Source organism: Microchirus variegatus (assembly GCF_963457635.1).
Source record: "Microchirus variegatus genome assembly, chromosome: 18".
Taxonomy (NCBI): Eukaryota; Metazoa; Chordata; class Actinopteri; order Pleuronectiformes; family Soleidae; genus Microchirus; species Microchirus variegatus.
In genome coordinates this window covers 15,617,773-15,636,850 of record NC_139819.1, presented here as the reverse complement: position 1 = coordinate 15,636,850, position 19,078 = coordinate 15,617,773, and the positions used below count along the sequence as shown (strand labels likewise).

General features: G+C 42.4%; 1 protein-coding gene across 1 annotated transcript; it reads left to right on the top strand.

Annotated features, from left to right (window-relative positions):
* The first annotated feature begins 189 nt into the window (after positions 1 to 189).
* hira (histone cell cycle regulator a) lies at positions 190 to 18,657 on the top strand. Its single transcript, XM_083905218.1, has 25 exons — positions 190 to 407; positions 1,471 to 1,533; positions 1,935 to 2,045; positions 2,179 to 2,269; positions 2,406 to 2,500; positions 2,972 to 3,067; positions 3,456 to 3,616; positions 3,723 to 3,890; positions 3,967 to 4,080; positions 4,265 to 4,335; positions 4,561 to 4,666; positions 5,573 to 5,794; positions 6,337 to 6,422; positions 6,555 to 6,737; positions 6,854 to 6,997; positions 7,077 to 7,296; positions 7,477 to 7,584; positions 10,818 to 10,966; positions 11,075 to 11,236; positions 13,738 to 13,796; positions 14,288 to 14,393; positions 15,082 to 15,204; positions 15,335 to 15,498; positions 15,642 to 15,730; positions 17,529 to 18,657. The coding sequence occupies exons 1-25, from the start codon at positions 371 to 373 to the stop codon at positions 17,643 to 17,645; spliced, it is 3,045 nt and encodes a 1,014-aa protein (XP_083761344.1). The 5' UTR covers positions 190 to 370; the 3' UTR covers positions 17,646 to 18,657.
* Positions 18,658 to 19,078: the final 421 nt, after the last annotated feature.

Here is a 19,078-nt window from a genome sequence, read left to right as displayed (position 1 = left end):
ATTAACGCCGTACGTTACAAGTGCACTACCTCGGAACTATTTTGACAGTTGCCGGGCACTTGTTTCCGGTCCGCGGTCAAAATAACGGAAACGCTTCCGAAGCTACTCCGGTGTCACATCGCTCATCGTCCGGGGTGTCTCCTCCGCTCTGCTGCGGCCGTTGCTCGGTCTCAGACTCGATGATGATGATGTTACTGCTGTCGCCGCCGCCGTGGAGGTGATGGAGTTGAAGCACCAAAGCAGCCAAGTGTGAGACAGAGTTTGAGACAAAAGGAAAGGGGTCGGCGTCAGTTCTCCACCTCAGCCCGCCGTTGGACTGAGTTTCGTTGAAAATAATAACTGGGGAGGCTTTAAGAAAGTCAGGTTGAAAATGAAGCTGCTGAAGCCGAGCTGGGTGAGCCACAACGGTAAGCTTGTGCAGGAATCTGTTGGACCAAGTTGGGCTTTTGTTTTCAATGGGGTGGTGGGGGTCAAGTGACGGTGGTCGACACTTGTTCGAGTTGTTTTTCACTAGCAGTCGCTCTCAAACACAATTTAACTCAACAAGTGAACAGTTACACACGCGCAATCCTGGTGTTTTTGTTTTAAACACTCTCCTCCGTGTAAGTGTTTGCTAACCGGTGCTAGCTTGTTAGCTAGTTAGCCCCCCTCCTCCCGGCTAGCTCAGATGCCCTGACATTTGGCTAAGTTACCTGGCAAAATGATCTGTGTCGAAGTTTCTGTCTGAAAGTGACTTCATTTTATATCCATCTATATCATTTTAGCAAATGTATCTTATAATTGACAAGGAAGACGCGTGACACGAGCTTCAATATTATAAGAGCGTCGGTGTGTGAAACTGTCATTTTGGAAAGTTACCCGGCTGAGAAATGGCCTGAGTTCACAATAACACATGGAAACTATTTATTTTATGATGACTTATTTACTCCGTGGAACATCCGTTAACTGCCGAAGTGTTTATTTTCAGAAATGACGGAGCGAATGACCCTTTACTTACCAGTTATATCTTAAGTCTTTAATTAACGCAATGCACGTAATTCTCTGCGATATGAAATGAAGAGGACAAGCAAATCGTCATATAATAACACGATACTACTACAACTACTTTGCCACTAATATAATAATGATAAATATGTCTTTCTTGTGTTACTTGCTTAGGAACTGTACTGACGTGAATTGGCATACCTGCGCTAATGTTTACATTTCACATTGTGCTTACTACTGATATTCTAGTATATATTTATGTTGATATATTTAACTTACAATCACCTGAGACGAAGAAAGGGATTACACATTTATATTTTGAGAAGAAACAGTAAACCTTGAAAATCAGCTGTAAATCCCATCAATGACTTCCCAGTGATATCACTGTTATGTGTTTAATTTTCTCCCTTAATAGTTGTTCAGTTGTTTTTCCCTTCTTCAAGTCCACTGTGTCTGTGCTGACTGATAATTTATTGTGTTTCACAGGCAAACCCATATTTTCAGTTGACATTCACCCTGATGGGACAAAATTTGCAACTGGAGGACAAGGTAAGACGAACAGTAAACCTGCTTCATGGAATGGACAGTAATTGCGTCAGCTTTAGGGCTGCAATGATGATTCAATCAAGCGATTATTAATCCATTTCTAAATGAATCGTCAACTATTTTGGTTATCGATTATTCGGATTGATTGTTTTTTTCAATAATTCAAAAAAGCTTTCTGATTTCTCACTTTCTTAAATGTGAACGTTTGTGGTTTCTTTGCTCCATATAAACGCAGAAAACACACACAAGTGTGTTTGCGCTGACGTGTTCAGTGCTTGTATTTTTTAAAGTTGCTCTCTTGACTTGGGCTTTCTAACCGACCTCCATGTTTTTGTGGTTCAGAGGGTTTAAAAAAAGTTTGTGGGTTGTGTGTTTTAATTTTTTAATGTTGGATTTGTTTTCAGGAGAAGATTCTGGAAAAGTAATGATATGGAACATGGCGCCGGTCCTCAGAGAGGAGGATGAGAAGAATGAGAATATTCCAAAAATGCTTTGCCAGATGGACAATCACCTCGGTAACATGCTTTATCTGCATCAGCGGTCACGTAGAAGTGTTACATTTATTGATTGATTTTCTGCTCAGAAATGTTGTGCAACTTACAGAGGAACACAACAATAATAATGTTATCTATGCATGTGTGTCTGCAGCATGTGTAAACTGTGTGCGCTGGTCCAACAATGGGCTTTACCTGGCATCAGGTGGAGACGACAAGCTAGTCATGGTGTGGAGGAGAGCAGCGTATGTAACCCCCCCCACACACACACACACACTCACACAATTTTCACCACAGATAAATGACATTATTTTCAGGGTTGTGTTTTGTTGTGCTGCTAGTTTGTGTTAACTGTGTGTGTGTGTGTGTGTTTGTGTCCAGATTTATTGGGCCGAGCACAGTGTTTGGATCGAGCAGTAAGCTGGCGAATGTAGAGCAGTGGAGGTGTGTCACGATTCTGAGGAATCACACTGGAGGTAAGACACGCATACTAGGGCTGACACACTATAAATAACTCATTTATCATGGCCCATAGTTCATTGAAATACATTTAAATGAATTGCTGTACAATACTCCACACATTTTAACATTATTTGCTAGAAACACAAGTCTGTCAACCTTATTGGGATTGAGTGTACAGATACTCCTAGCGCACACAACCAGCTTAGGTGTACTTCATGTCTCTCCACCAAAACATTGGGTGCTATCTGCAGAGAGAGGAGTCTCCCTCGTGTAGGCTTGCATCGCTAAGGTTTCGAACAGGTCATTGCAACTTGAACGTGAACTTCACACCTCATGTTCAAAATAATTTTGAATTTCGAATAAAAAGTAACATGTACACACGCTCCACAAGAACACTGTAACATGCTGGGGAACACTTGTACTCAACACAGACCATGTCCAGTTTCTAACATGTGACTTGACTCAGTTTGTCTGTTTGTGTGTAGATGTGATGGATGTGGCTTGGTCTCCTCATGATGTGTGGCTGGCCTCATGCAGCGTTGACAATACCATTGTCATCTGGAATGCTCGTAAATTCCCAGGTAAGAGACGCTGCTCTGCAGTTAAAAACAAAATGGAACAATTCGGGGTAACACAGGAGTGGATCTCCCAAATTTGAAATGGGTCTTCAGCAGTACAGTTCTACTTGATGATGCATAACTTCTTTTTTAATTATTTGAATTTGCCAATGCATGAGCCGATGGGGACAAGGGCCAGTATTTGTGGAGCTTCCTGTGTAGACAATTGATATCCAGCTAAACTGCCAAAGACTTCATTTTCAGTTCATGGTTTGCTGTTTATTATCTGTTGAGCAAATTTACAATGGAGCTGCAAGTTTTGTTCTTTATGAGACTTTGGTGGACCACCACAATCTAGGAAAATACTGTAAACTTGTCAACCATGTTGCCGGTCGGTCTTCTGTGTCTTCAGAGATGGTGACATGCTTGCAAGGACACACTGGACTGGTTAAAGGCCTAACATGGGACCCAGTGGGGAAATATATCGCCTCCCAGGCTGATGACCACAGTCTCAAAGTGTGGAGGACAGTGGATTGGCAGATGGAGGCAAACATCACCAAACCATTCAGCGAAGTACGAAAACACTGTTGTTGCTGTGTTGGTGCTAAGCCAAGAAGAAACTGATGCTGTGAAGATTTTATTAATACTCAGTAACTCTATTTTCTCCTCTCTCTCTCAGTGTGGTGGGACAACCCACGTCTTGCGTCTGTCCTGGTCTCCAGATGGTCAGTACCTAGTGTCGGCTCATGCCATGAACAACTCCGGTCCCACTGCACAGATCGTGGAGAGAGATGGTTGGAAGACCAATATGGACTTTGTGGGCCACCGTAAAGCAGTCACTGTGGTGGTAAGAACATCTTTGCCTCGTGTTCATTCTTTGGGAATGTTGATTCTCCATGCTAAAGTCTCTTGTCTCTTTGTAGAAATTTAACCCAAAGATCTTTAAGAAGAAGCAGAAGAATGGCAGCTCTCCAAAGCCCAGTTGTCCATACTGCTGCTGTGCTGTTGGCAGCAAAGACCGATCGCTCTCTGTCTGGGTCAGTTTGTTTTACACTGAATAAAAAGTAATAGAAAGTAATAAGTTTTGGCTCATGCGGTGAACCTCGCAGTATGAAGATTAGAAGAGTGCACTTGTTGCCAACTTTATCTCACAGGCTGCTCATTGCCTCATTCACATTCAGGGATATTGACTGAACTACCTTCCTCTGTCTTTCCTCTCAGCTAACGTCACTGAAACGCCCTCTGGTGGTGATTCATGATCTTTTCGATAAATCAATAATGGACATTTCCTGGTGAGTAAAAGCAGTAGCTGTGTGGTCTTGAAAGATGTATTTACATCACTCACAAATAAATAAACCAGCTATTAAATTTTCACAATTTTAATGCAAAAACTGACCTATTTTTTGTTGTTTTGTTAACATACTTGACATCTGGATAATTTCCGATTCTCCCACTTTGCATATAACATTACTTGTATTGTAAATGATGTAGTTTTAATGTCAGTCTGTGTGTGTCAGGACTCTGACAGGTCTGGGGATGTTGGTGTGTTCGATGGATGGCACTGTGGCCTACTTAGACTTCTCAATGGATGAATTGGGAGACCCACTGAATGAGGAAGAGAAGGTAAGACCTAGCTTGTACTTGCATGAGGCCACAAACAAGTTAACGTATTAATAAAATGCAATTTTAGAGGGTGTTTGCCAGTATAAAAAAAACCCTGCGGCTAATTTTGATCACATTCAGCGATGTTACCGGGTGGAAACGGGAGGAAATAAAAGGGCGTCTTTAGTGCGTCTTGCCTAAAAGTAGGGAGTCTCATTTCTTATTATTTTCAGTACAAGGCGTCCCCAGGATATGGTGACTTAATGATAAAATGACAAATATCCAGAAGTGTCTCAAGCATTAACCCTTGAATACCAAATGAAGATTGTAAAATGGGACAAAATTATGCTTGTCCAAGTGCCACAGCTTATGATGTCATCTGAGTCATGAGACTTGTATACAAGCCCTGGAAGGCTTCGAACTGATCAGTGTCACCCAAAAAGAATAAGCTGATGTGTCAAATGATCAAAAACAAAATCATGGATACATTTTTTTTTGAAACTCACAAGATCAGGTACCAAAAAAGGTACAAGGTACTATCCCAAATGGAAAAGCAAAAAAAAACCAAGTCCAGTTGAGCCGAGTAGCGCTTGAACTTTATAATGGAAAAGCCCCATTAGCTGACCACTGCAAACTGTGGCTTTTGTAACCTCAAATGTCTGGGAAATGCCCCAAAAGTCACAAATATGAGTTATAAAAACCATATTGGGTGATTTTTCAAAGAATCCAGAGAAGTATTATTCAGCAAGTCTGTGTTTCAAGGTTGGACTTGTTAGCAGTGCGAGTTCAAATATTCAACTAATATTAAAAGAGGTTTTTCTCATTTCTAAAACACACCCCGGAAGTTCTAGTTATACTTCTGGTCTCCGTCACTAATACATTTAGAATCCAAATAAAGATATTTTCCTTTGTCCCTCCGTAATACAGAACAGCATCCATCAGAACATTTATGGAAAGAGTCTGGCTATAACCAGCACCGAAGCTCAGCTCTCCACCACCATCATCGAGAACCCAGAGATGCTAAAATACCAGCAGGAGCGGCAGAACTCGGCTCAGGCCAACTCTGGACCGGGTGGCAACAAACCCGAAGCCTCTACCCCTAAACTCAACAGCGTGATGAACGGAGAGTCTCTGGAGGATATCAGGAAGGTAGGAAACGTAATGAATCATATTTGAGTTGAAAATGACACAATCCATGCTGATGAAAGGTAATATGTTGCTTATTAGTCGAGGTGAGATATAGAGTTGAGTTTCACAACTCTACTCTACATCCATACACCACTGCTGAAAACATCACATGACCATTCATGGGTATATGCATGTCATTGTAAACAAGAGGCACATCCTCTCCCCAGTGGTCTCTAGATGCTTCAGTAAAGTATGTAACCAAGTGCAAGGTTACGTTCTGTACTGAAGCATCCAGAGACCACTATTTTGTCCTTAAATTACCCCAAGATGTGCAGGGCTTTGCCATTCAGTGTGGCAAATTAGTGACACCCACTCATTTATCCGCCACCAATTTTGTCTAAAGTGGAAGATAAAATAAGTGACTGAGGCAGGTCAATTCAAAGCACCACAAGACACAATACATTGATATATGCTCAAAGTCCTTTGAGCTTCTGAATTGGACACACATTTAAGATGTATGAATTTGATGAATGTCTTTAATGTGTCACATTGTCCTCATCTAGAACCTTTTGAAGAAACAAGTAGAGACAAGAACAGCAGACGGTAGAAGACGAATCACGCCACTCTGCATTGCTCAGCTGGACACGGGGTGAGACAATATGAAACAAATGGTGTCTGGGGGTCAGAACAGATGAGTTCCATTTACAAAGTGTCAGAGTAATACATTTACATTTAAGCATTTAGCAGACAGTAATGGGTGACTGTCCTACTCTCTTTGCAGGGATTTTTCTCCGGCTCTATTTAACAGCGTTCCAATCCTGCCATCGGGCTCCTCCATGTCCAATCAGCTCACCCCTCAGCTCAGTTCTGACTCGAGTCCTGGACAGAGGCCCGGCCATGACCCCATGCTCACTTCATCTGCAGCCAACCATACTGCCAAGGGCCTGGAGGACAACAAAGATGGGTACGCAGGGGCCCACCTTCTGTCTTATCCCCTATTTTTTCTATCCTGTCTTTAATGCTTTTTGCTCCCTGTATTTTTTCCTTGCTTAATCTTATTTCTTGGTTTTCCTGTTCCAGTGTGAGACCCAGTCTCCTGCTCACTTCTGCCTCCAAGATTGAGCCAATGAAAGCTTTAGACTCCAGGTTCACAGAGAGGTTAAAGGCCACACCAGGCATAACAGCTGCCATCTCCTCCACCACTGGGCTTGTGCCTCTCGACAGGTACTTAAAAAAAAAAAGTAGATTGTTTAAAAGGAGAAAACTTTTTCCTGAAAATAAACAGATGTTTTCGTTTATTCAGCAGGCCCAAAGATGCCATCTCAGTCTTGAAAGACGTAAAAGCCAAAGAAGACACCAGCAGCGACAGTGAGGACAAGATGGCCAGCATCAACAAAAACCTGGCATTTGCCAAAAGGAAACCAGAGCTGCTGATGGATGGAGGGGAGGTGGTGGAGAAAAGGAAGAAGGGAAGGCCCAGGAAAGACAAGATGTCTGCACCCATTGCCCAACCCTTCACACAGGTAAGATAAATGATACAGTTAGTGCTGTCAGTAGAGTGATCCATTTATTAATTTAGAAAAATAAAAACAGTAATTTTTATTTATTTGCTAGGTTTTGTTTAGAAAGTGCAGTAAAAGATCTGTAGAGTAGATCTGTGCAGCTGCAGACAAAGATAACTGATTACGTCTTCTTCCTGTCAGATCACTCCTCCAGCAGATCGGGAGCTCAGCAGAGCTGCAGCTCATCCAGCTCCTGTGGCTGTTCTCAGACTTCCAATACCAAGTACACAGAAGGCCTTCAGTCTGCAGGTAACACCCTGTGGTATCTTCATTTCCACATCTGCGTCTATTTCTGGCAGATAGATGTCTCAAATGAGGCAATTTTTACAGGTCCCTTTGTCGTGGAATGTTGATTCTATGTTTTTTTTAACTTTTAACTTATTTATTTTCTTTATGTACAGCATTATATTACAGTCATATTATCAAGAGCACAGAGCAGGCACACACACCAGTGCATGGATGTATTATAAGAACTGAATAGAGCACCGCCCCTTTGGCTCCGTTTATTCCTGTGGAGCTGCTCAACCAGTGCATACACTGAAAAAGTTTATGATTTCCTGGTTTATTTCCAGGTTATGCGACCATAAAGCATGCACAGGTAGGGTTAGGTGACTGCTAAATTGGCCGTCGATGATGTTTACCATAAAGCATCGTGATCGACGATGACATCATCGTTCGGTGGATGCGCTGGGCGCTTCTCTAAGGAGTGGACGGTCGATGGAGAATATGACTCTATCTATTCTGTACATGGAATTCTCTATAGAGCAGGTAGCGGATGGTTCTCTCGTGCTGCTGGGTTTTATCCTCCGTGTCACTTGCCCTCTGCTCGAAACCTGCCACCTGTCGCTCCATTTTCGATGTACTTGACTTTGACTGGCACAATGGCAAGCTTACAGTCCTGGTCCCCAGCCCCAGTGAGACCACCGTTGTTGACTTTAACCAGAGCACCATCTAATTCGCTCTTGTCCTTGTCTCAGCAGTATAGACAAGTCTTCTCAGCTCTTTAACATTGTTCTTCTGTGAATAAGACTTTTTCAAACGTTGTAATGGTTGTGGCAAAACTACTCCCTCTAGCTTTTAATAGCTTTTAAGCGTTGCAAAGGTTTTGCTTTGGCACTTTCCTTTGCCATCAGTTATTTGTTGACAGCTTCTGACTAGCTGTTGTGGCTGCCCCCCAGTGTATTGATCCAAATAATGCAGGCTGTCCACATTGTTGTTAGTCTTTGCCTCTATGGTGTGTTCAAATGTCTACATAAAGGCATGGCACTGCAGAAGATTGTTCCACCTTTGTTAAACTTGGTCTTACATTTTCAAAGCTTTTATTTAAATGTCCAGTTACAGGCTATATTATGCCATCCTTTCCACATTAATTTGGCACAAAAGTATTTGCATGAATATTGAGGCCATTTTTGAAGTAAGACGCCATGCTGTCCTTCTTCTGGGAAGTATGACAGTGTACACTTGAGCCAGAGGACTTTTACCTGCCATAGATGCAGCTATGTTGGCCTCCAACTGAAGTTGCTCTTTTCCTTTTCTTAATTGCTCTTCCTGTTCTTCGAGAGCATGCTTTCCCTTGAGCAAAGTTTGCCAAGCCAGTAACACAGCAAGCATGAAGTAGGTGAAATGTTTGATCTTGAGCCACTTGGCTTGCTGCTTAGGTTTGATGTGCAGTAGGTGCCACTGTATCCTGGTAATTAATTTGAGGATGTTGATTAAGATGTGCCATTTTATTCTGGTCCTTAATGAGTGATGATTTTTCAGTGGATGAGTTATTTCCTCCTGGAGGTAAATTTGAGGATTATATTTTAGTGTTTTCCACCATTTAATTTTTTTATTAAAGGTCCCCTATTGTGCAAAATCAACTTTGAAATCTTTTAGTACTTTTATATTTGGGACTCAGTGGGCCATACCAGTCCCCAAAATGTGAAAAAACAAGACTCAGTCATGTTTTAGTGGTTCCACTTTGTGTAAGTATAGGCGATAAAACACGCGATGTTTACACCTCCCGACCAAGTGACGACAGTGCGGACATTTCACCGTGAATGTTGGCACCCCGCCAGGCAGAGTATTTCACAGCTCCACCGTAGCTCCCCCTTGTCCCTGTGAAATACGAGAGTGCAGGCGAGGTAGGAAGAGTGGCTGCACAGTGGAGCACAGTGTTTTACACAAACTTCTAGCCTCAGAGGACTTGTGTGTCCAGTGGATATATTTTATTTATGACAAAAATGTTCACAAGCTTCACAAGTCCTTTGTTGTTGATCGTGTGTGTAAATTCCTATGCTGGAGGGACACCTTGAACGCACCAGTTACGTGCCTGCGGTTAGCGAGTGGCGTGTGTGGATCGGTGATATGAGGAGCACGCGTTTGAAAGCACTGCAGAAAGATGTAGATGTTGTCCTACATTTCTTCTCAACCAAAGGCTGCCTTTCTGTCAGTAACACTGGTGCGTTCAGGGTCTTTTTCTAGCATGGGAATTTACATACACGCCGCGCGGCGCATTGATCGTTTTTCTTCGATTTTAATGTTTTTATGATCGCGAGAAGCCAAAATCGTGGTCACTCTATGCATTACGGTGAAACTCAGTAACAACACGTGAACGGACATTACTATGGGGTATACACAGCGGGTGTTGTGACGACGGTGCATGACAATAGGTGATAAGTGGCGACAGTATGGCTGTGGATAGTAAGTTAGATCGACACTCCCCTGGAAGCAGTGGATGTGTGTTTACCTGGGTCCCATTCACATGTAAATGACCAGGCACAAAACCGAGCGCTCTGAAAAAGGCTGTTTTGGCAGGGTTATTGAACTGCTATTGTGCTTCATCCTTATGATATTTTGACTAAAGCATGACACAGACATGTTCATTAGGGCACCAGGACCTAGTTTAACTTGGGTTAATAGGGTATAATATGGGACCTTTAACTTTCCTTTTGCACTCCTGTTGTATTGACTCAATTTTATTTATTAACGCCTTCTCAGTGAGAATTGATTTTATTTTCTCCTCCTCTTTGCCATCAGTTGAACCAGTCTCCTGTGTCCCACTCATTTAGAATGCACAATCTGATTATGAAGAAAACCCTATACAGAATCAGCAATATCATAACCACAAGAAGTCACAGCCTTCTTATACCAATAACCATGTTGCAGCAACAATCAACACACAGCAATTGCAACGCTAGTTCCCTACACAGCAGTGCAGTAACCAGTTCAAACTCAACAAACAGCAGAACAAAACAGGTAACATATCACTGGTCACAGTGACATTGTCTGGCTGCTGCGCTCTCAGTGTGGATGCCCAACGATCCATGTGTGCATAATGAAATCAATAATCCAATTATCCTCTTGCTCCGTAAATGCCACTGACAAATTCAGTGACATCATGATAATTATAAATAAACAATACCCATGCAAAAGCTGGCATCTACAAAATGTATTAAAGTTCCTGTGACTAATACAGAAAAAAAAATGTCTGTGTGCAGGTGAGCATGGAGCCATCCGTCTTTGTGGAGGTGGAGAATGATGTGTCAGTTGTGGCAGGTTCAAGACTCAGCCAACTGCGATGCTCCAGAGACGGACGAGACTGGAACACACTGTTGCCCAGCTCTGTGGTCACTGCTGCAGGGAGCAGGTAGGGGGCGCTGTCTTAGGTCTTGGCACAGATGTTATGTTTTTGCATTCCATTTCACTTCCACTGAACAAACATAAAATCTTTCTTTCTACTCCTCTTCTGGCTCAGTGACATCCTCGCCGTTGCCTGTGAGGACAGGATGTTGTCGGTGTTCTCCTCATGCGGGCGGAGGCTGCTTCCTGCCATCCATCTCGGCACACCTGTGTCGGCTCTGCACTGTGCGGCCCACTTCGTCATGGTTCTGACCGCTGGAGCAACACTCTCTGTCTGGTCAGTCCAAATAAGAAAATATCAATTATTCTGTCTGATCAGTATTTATGTGGCCCACCACGGCTAAAGGGTGCACAAGTCAGCCCAGCGCAACACGAGTAAAACACGGAAAAAGATTTTTTCAAAATGAGGGATTTTCGTTTTTTAAGTTTCAAAGAAGCCACTACATGCTTAAAATCACAGTATTGTGGGTCTTAAAACCATAAACTTTGTATTTGAATCATGTGTGAATGACACTTAGGCTTTGTGTATGAAGTATTGACTGTGATGCTAATGATTTAGCCGCTAGCTTAGAGTTAGCACATCAGCTCATTCAGTAACAGACTGATCCATCCACACTACACAACAGAGCCACTTCAAATTTATTCATTAGTGCCTGCGGTGGCAAGGCAGTTTGATTAGATATTAGAAATATGTGTCTATCTTTGATCCTTCTCTCTTAAGTGTATAAATAGTATATGTAGTTTTTCATTTTCAACAAAAACAGATATGACTACACGAGTGTAAGGACAAGAAATGATAACAGAATAAGCCATCCCTTCCTATATATATTTTTTAAAGTTATTTCATTTCAAATCTTAAGAGGTTATTATGTCCAGTTTTTTTTAACAATAATAATAATAATACATTTTATTTGAAGCACTTTTCTAAGTACTCAAAGACACTTTACAATACATCATAAAAGCAGTATAATGTAATGTCTTGTATATGTATTGTTCTGTGTAACAGTGTAGCTCACAACAATAGTATCTGTGCTCCTACAGAGACGTGTGGTTTCACTGACTTTTTAGACAAGGAGGGGGTTGTGCTATGTAAATGTGATGATTCTGTCTCTTGGCTCCCAGAAGGTGTACATCTTTCAGACTGAATTTCTCCCTAAAGCAGTTTGAGGAGTGCCTACATTCAAATGACCACAACTTATTCAAATATAATCAGATTTACATGTGTTAGACATTGTCGGTTTAGAATCTTGTTGGCTTAGAAGCTTAGAAATCACACTTTCAGAATCTGTAAATAACTCAATGTCCCTCAGCAGAGTTGTTCCCAGTATTGCCATGGCTGCCCACAGTTTCATTAACCAAAGTGGCAACTCCACCTCCCTTTTGATCCACTCTGGCTTCACTAATGAAACTGAAGTTAGGAGGCGTTGATTCGATAAAGCCCAATTTATACTTCTGCGTAAAGTGCTCTGCGTAGGCTACGTAGAGACTCTGCGTCGACGCAGAGACTGTCGAAGAGCCTCTGCGTCGTCTCCGGGTGCACGGAATATTTTTTAAGTGTCCGTCACTCCGTCAAGGGACTACGGAGACGGCAAGAGCTGCGATTGGTCCTCAGGACAGGCCGAGCTAAGCTGCTCTGTGCCGGCTCTCAGTGCGCTCCGAGCGTCCTGACAGAGGCGGAGCTGATCCCCGCCGATAACGCCGCTGCCGAACTATAAATACGTCATATCTTAACACACACAGCACATGTTTAGACCCTAAATGGCCAATTTCTCGCCTCAAATTATCTTCAAACTGCGTTCCGTGACACAGAAAAGTGAGAAACGGCCACTGTTTCAACAACAACAGTCTTTCGCTCTCTTTCTTTCTCGGACGCCATTGCTCACTGTAGCCAGAAGCACAACAACCTTGCGCAGCGACCCCTACTGATCGGGCGGGAAATTGCAGCGAGTGTCCGTCACCACGACGCAGAAGTATAAATGCTCGAGGCGTCTCCGTGGTGACGCAGACGGATAACGCATACGCAGTCGGAGAAGTATAATGTGGCCTTAAGAACTGCTGCACTATTTTCTTGGCCTAACCAAGTTTCAGTTAGGAGCATGCACTCTAGGTGGTGCTGTACAATGCACTCATTAATTCAAAATGAATGCCTGCTAATGACCTAACTTAATTTGTTTAATACTGCTAGATGTGATGTGTGAGAAGCAGTATCCATACAATCTGGACTGACTGCAGCTGAGCTGACATGAATAAATGTTACATTTGACATTAATTTGTTTCTTGGCAATTTAAACATTATTTTTCTATTACCAATCGTGACATGAACTAAAGAAACTTTCAGCTTGGGGAGGATGAGTCTGCCTGTATGGGAGGGGTCTTTACTTTACCGAAGGGGAGCTGCAGGGGCATGAGGGGAGAGAAAATTGCAGTAGGGTGGGGGGGTAAGTTGTGTCCCAGCAGCGATGACCAGCTTGCTCATTTGGTCAGTGAACTCCAAGAGGGAGGATGAGGGTGACAACATGCGCACAGTGGATGGTGAACTGGGTGTCATAAAGATCATTACTTAGATGTGGGGATAAAGTAGTGTGTAGATAAATGATCCAGGCTGCTTCCACAAGGAAGGTGTGTGTGCAAATCAAATCCCAGTCAAAGTAACTGAAAAAATATGTCATGTATTTTCATTCCTAGTGATTTTTTTTCCTCATGTTGAATTATGTCACAAGCATTGAGGTTATATTTTGTGATAACAACACTGTGTTAATGCTTTATGTGTCTATGCAGGGACGTTCAGAAGCAGAAGGCTCTCATGAAGAACGAGTCCCTGACTACTATTTTATCTGGTGAGAACTGCATCACGTGATAAACCAGAAATGTGTGTTTATTTTGTCCACGACATCTTAGAATGTATTATGTTTGCAACTAATATGCATAATAATCAATGATTGACAAATTGATCCTAAATTAATCTGGGGCTCAGTTCAGACTTGTAAATGTTTGAAATTGTGTGTTAAGTGATGAATCCTTAGGCTGGTTCCAGTCTGGACATTAAGTCTGTGATAGGAGTTGTTGACTGCTGTTAATTCCAAAATAATTTTTCATCATAATGTAAATATTGTGATCTAAGAGAGAACTAGATTTTTGCACATCCTCCACAGTGTTTTTTCCAGTCTTGGGTGAACCTGGATCATCATGGGAGATTTTGCCCAATCACTTGTTAGTTTGAGGGTCTGTTCTGCTTCGCAGCTGCATATATATACATCCTTAAAAACCACTGAATCATTGTTAGTGTTGGAGATTTAGCTCTTAAAAAAACTTTTGTTTGTGACCTCAGGTGCGGACACCAGCGTGTCTCAGTCTTTACTGACTCAGCAGGGAGTTCCAGTCATCAGACTGTCCAATGGAAAGTCATACTGCTTCAGCTCATCACTGGAGACGTGGTGAGACACTGGAGCTGCAGCTGTAATGTTTAACATCTCCGAGTTAAACTGTTACAGTTGGATTTCTCTGTCTGTATTGTGAAAATGTACCAGTGTAATTATTTATCTGCCACTTTATTGGAACACATCCAGAAATCACAAGAAACGTGTGCGGTTTTAAGATAAATTATTCATCACAAAAAGCAATAACAAAAACCACTGACTTGCTTACAATTGGGGTAGAACCTAAATTAATGTTGATGGTAAAACCAGTTTTTGTTCTTCTATTTCATGTCTAAAATATCTGCTGCGAAAAAGGACGAGAAATGAACTTTTCACACAGTTTCCCCTAGGTTTATGACTTTGGGGGGTGGGGTGCGGGAGCAACAGGCCGAACAGGTTGATAGTTAACAAACGGGATTTATATTTATTAACAATACTTTAGTTACTTACAACTATAGGGTGGTACTTCTGCAGCTTTTCGGGGGTGGGGGGTGCAGCAGGTGGTCTACTGCTCTGCTCCATGGATGTACCTAGCTTTGTGCTTGAACCAGCAGCGGCAGAGATACGCTGGCTACTACTAGCAGGAGAGCTAACGTTTGCCTCGCCAGAATCACTTTGGGTGTTTTTCATGCAGTGGGGGTCGACGCCTGTTTCATAGTTTATTATAACTTCACTTTTTTCTAACGTTTATATCTATGTCTCTCAGGACTCTAATTGCAGATAAAGGAGACTCTTTGGTGCAATGTGCTGACTTCAGGAGCTGCTTGCCTACCCATGATGCACCTGTGTCCTCGGGTCCACTCGCTGTCATGCAAGGAAGCAACCTCACGTAAGACGGTGTTTCATTTCCCACTCTTACCCTGCTCCTTCTCCTGATTAGATGTAATGACAATGAGTGTTCTCGCTCAGTGCTGTCACAAATATTTAGCTGACTGATGAAAACTTTGTGTTCCCTGCAGTGCCGGTCGATTGGCGTCGCGCCTTTCCTCCACCCCTCACCATCTTCAGCAAAGCATGACGCTCGCCTTCCTGGAGAATCAGCTGGCGTCCGCCCTGACTCTGCAATCAGCGCAGGAGTACCGCTACTGGCTGCTCATCTACGCCCGATTTCTGGTCAATGAAGGTGCTGCACTCATGTCATGGCTTCTATGTTTATACACCCACTCCCAGTGCTCTCAGAACACAGTGTAAATACATTTAAAAAAACTTGTGCTTAAATGTTTACTTCTATCTATAATTGTTTGTTCCACTCTTCCTTTCCTTCAGGTTCGGAGTATCGTCTCAGAGAGTTCTGTAGGGAACTGCTGGGTCCTGTCCACAAATCTGCAACCTCAGCCTGGGAGCCCACCACTCTGGTACAGCAACAGTCTGCTTTTGTTGTTTGAATTGGCTTTTATCTGCACTTCTCAATCGAAGAGTGTGTTCACACCAGCCTTTTTTTCCAGTTGAACCAAAACCTGGGGTATTTACGCCCCTGGTGCGGATTGTGTGGGTTGGTGTGATTGCAGTCTAAGGGCCAATTCCAATTCCTATCTTAACCGTCAAGCTTAACCCTAAATCTTAACTGGCCCTCAAAACCAAGTGTTGAGGGTTATTTTGTCACTTAGAAAAGGGACGCCCCTTAAATGCAGATCCAGTCTGTCAACTCCAAAAAAGAAGAAGAACACATTTACGTCACGATTATTTATTATGATCCATTTGTCAGTCAAGTTATTAGGTTTGACAGTTAGTTATAAGATGATACTCATACAAATACCACAACCACGGACATATTCAGCTGACAGTTACCACACACCACGGCTTATTGAAAAGTAAACCATAGCAAACGATCGCGTGTGCGCACCGGCTAGATATTGACAAAAGATTGTAAAATAAAAATAAATGTTACGCAACAATGACGTCAGTAATCTTTAATATGGAAAATCTCAATATTGAGGACGATACAGCCCTTAAAGGTGAAGTAAGTAGTTTATAGTGCCATCTAGAGGAGAGTCTGAAATTTACAACAAAGAACTGTTCCTCTGCTCACCCCTTCCCTTCCCTGAGCGCTACGGTATCCTCAGCCGGTCAAATGTCGTCCTCGTCGTCTTTCTCCGTGTCAGCAGAGGAGGTTCGTGAGGCGAGGGAGAGGGCGAGCTACCACGGCCGTAGCAGACGAAGCGGAGAGAGTGGAGGCGGGACTTCCGCTACAAGTAAAGGGACACTTGATTTGTTCTCTCGCGTTTGTCCTTACAGGCTCCCGTAGAAACATGGCGTCGTGGCAGTGCAGTAGCGGCCCGCGACCATGTTATTTTACATGACTTTTTGAAACACTACAAAAATGAAACAAAGAATATTATACAGCGACTAGACAATGCAGGAGCACATATGTATACAAAAGTGGATTTTGGGTCATATAAACCCATAAATACTTCACAGTGTCCCTTTAAACTCGCCCCTCAACTTATTTTTTCTGAGAATTGGGACAGCGCGCATTTTTGAGATTGAGGGTTAAGCAAGGAATTGGAATTCACTACAGAGACTACACCTTATACTGGAAGTGAAGCATTTATAGCTTAGAGCCTTGATGTCCTCATCCACATCACCCAAGAGAAAGAGATGGGAGAAGCAGAAGAAGAGCAGCTCATTGATGGTAATGAGAGTGCTGTGCTTATCCTCTGGGCCTGGGAGGTCTCAACCCATCATCATCATGGTTGCACAAGGGTGTCTGCTTGCTCCTGTTTTTTGGCACATGGGCAACACCTGCACACTCAGGGCCCTCCTGCCTTCAGCTCAGGCACAGCATGTTTTCCGCACTTGAGGATGGCGCTGCTAGCTTAGCGCATGGTGCTATCTGAGCTGCGGAGGAGAGTTTCTCCTGGTTTTCCCAGCTCCTCATTGTAGAATGTGGGGTGCAGGGAAAATGGCAGCAGGTGGCTGGAGTGACCCTAACCCCACAGCTGAATGATTTCAGATCACTGCTTGAATGACTTAATGTCATTAATGCTGGCAAACTGATGGCTTTGACCTGGGTGTCAGTTTTCATGACTGCCGACCAGAGATAAAAAGGTGTCAGTTGCAGAGTCATTTGATGGGACAGTATGATGATGAGTTTAACTCAAGAAGACAAACGACTCTGAAACATTAACTTCTCGTTTGTTGTCGACATTTCAGGGTCTACGGAAACGGGAGCTGCTGCAGGAGGTTTTACCCGTCATAGGTGAAAACCTGCGATTCCAGAGACTGTTTACGGAGTACCAGGACCAGCTGGAGCTGCTTCGAAACAAATAACACACACTGACTTAAACACGTTTTGTCATGACAACACTTTTGTTTGTCCTGGCTTGGGTAAACTCTGACTGTTTCATCAGCTAGGGAAGCTGTAAATCTCCTAGAGCGCAGCTTTGAAGGCACCAGGAATGCTGATGCTTACAGGGGACAAATGGGTGCTTCTTTATTTTTTCACTTCTCTATTTCACTTTTGGTTGCATCTTTTGTTTTGTGTTATTAATTGATGCACATATCTCTCTCTCTCTCTCCCGCTCTGCCAATCATGAACCTATGAACCATGAAGGTAAACTCTAAGAGACAATGAAAGAAAAGTTCCTGTCAACTGAGCAAACTATAAATCACAGTGATGAGGCCCATCACAGAGATCCAGCGGAGAAAAATGATCAGTTTGTTATTTTGTATAGCCTCTGTAAATAAGCTGGTCAAGACAGAAACATGGCTATTTTTTGCGTTAAAACGAAAGAAATACGCAGAAAAATCTGTTTATTTTTTGTGGCTAAAGTGGAAACTTTGTCTTACATTCATGAACTTGACATTTTAATGGGTTTCAAAGGTCATGAAACTATCAATGAACTTGAAGAATTAAAGTTCGTGTTTGTGTACAGCAGGTGTGTGTGTGTGTGTCTGTCTGTCTGTATTTTGGGAAGATTGTGACCATTTTGTCTGGTCCTTACAACTTTAAAGGGAGTTTTGAGGACCTGGTTTATGATTTCTTTGAGTGTCCTCGGTAAGGATGCTGTGTAAGAATGTGTGTGTGTGTGTTTCCTGTTGTGTTTCAGTTGAGTCCAGAGAAAGAACCAATCTCCTTCCTTTGCTAATCTGTACAGCGTTTTTCTTTCTTTTTTTTTGTCAATTTTAGATGTTTATTAAAGGTAAAAGCATTGTTTCAATTTTCTACAAGTTTTTTTTTCCCCCACTTTTTATGAAACTGTCAAAATTAAATGAGGAACATTTGAGTTTTTGTAAACTTCCTTTCACATTTCATCATTGTGTGTGTGTGTGTGTGTGTGTGTTTGGGGGGACCGTTAAATTTGAACCTGTTCATTATCGCTGATATAATATGTGACATAAATTTAAAAGACAAAATGACCCAGCAAACATTTGATACCTGATGAAACTTTGAAGTAACTTATAAAAGACTTAAAACACTGAAATGGCTCTTTTATGTGATCTTAAATGCATAGTTCATGGTTTCTTACTAAAAAATGTCACTCAAATACTGATAATTTTTTATAAGCTGAATAACAGTTTGTTGCACTGTGGCTTTAATTGTGAAGCCACATTCATTTTATCCCTAAAAACGGAAACTGATGTTAATCTACTGATTGTGTAAATTCATGCTTTATATTATCTAGCGCTGAGCTACTTTATTTAAACAGGAAGAGAGACGGTGGACATTTCTGATGAAAATACACACACACACACACACTGAT

Bases quoted from the DNA above. Each gene is read 5' to 3' on its own strand.
- hira (XM_083905218.1), top strand. From the start codon at position 371: ATGAAGCTGCTGAAGCCGAGCTGGGTGAGCCACAACG. The intron at 4,081-4,264 runs GTCAGTTTGTTT...CTTTCCTCTCAG, and splicing joins ACCGATCGCTCTCTGTCTGG to CTAACGTCACTGAAACGCCC. The intron at 4,336-4,560 runs GTGAGTAAAAGC...TGTGTGTGTCAG, and splicing joins TCAATAATGGACATTTCCTG to GACTCTGACAGGTCTGGGGA.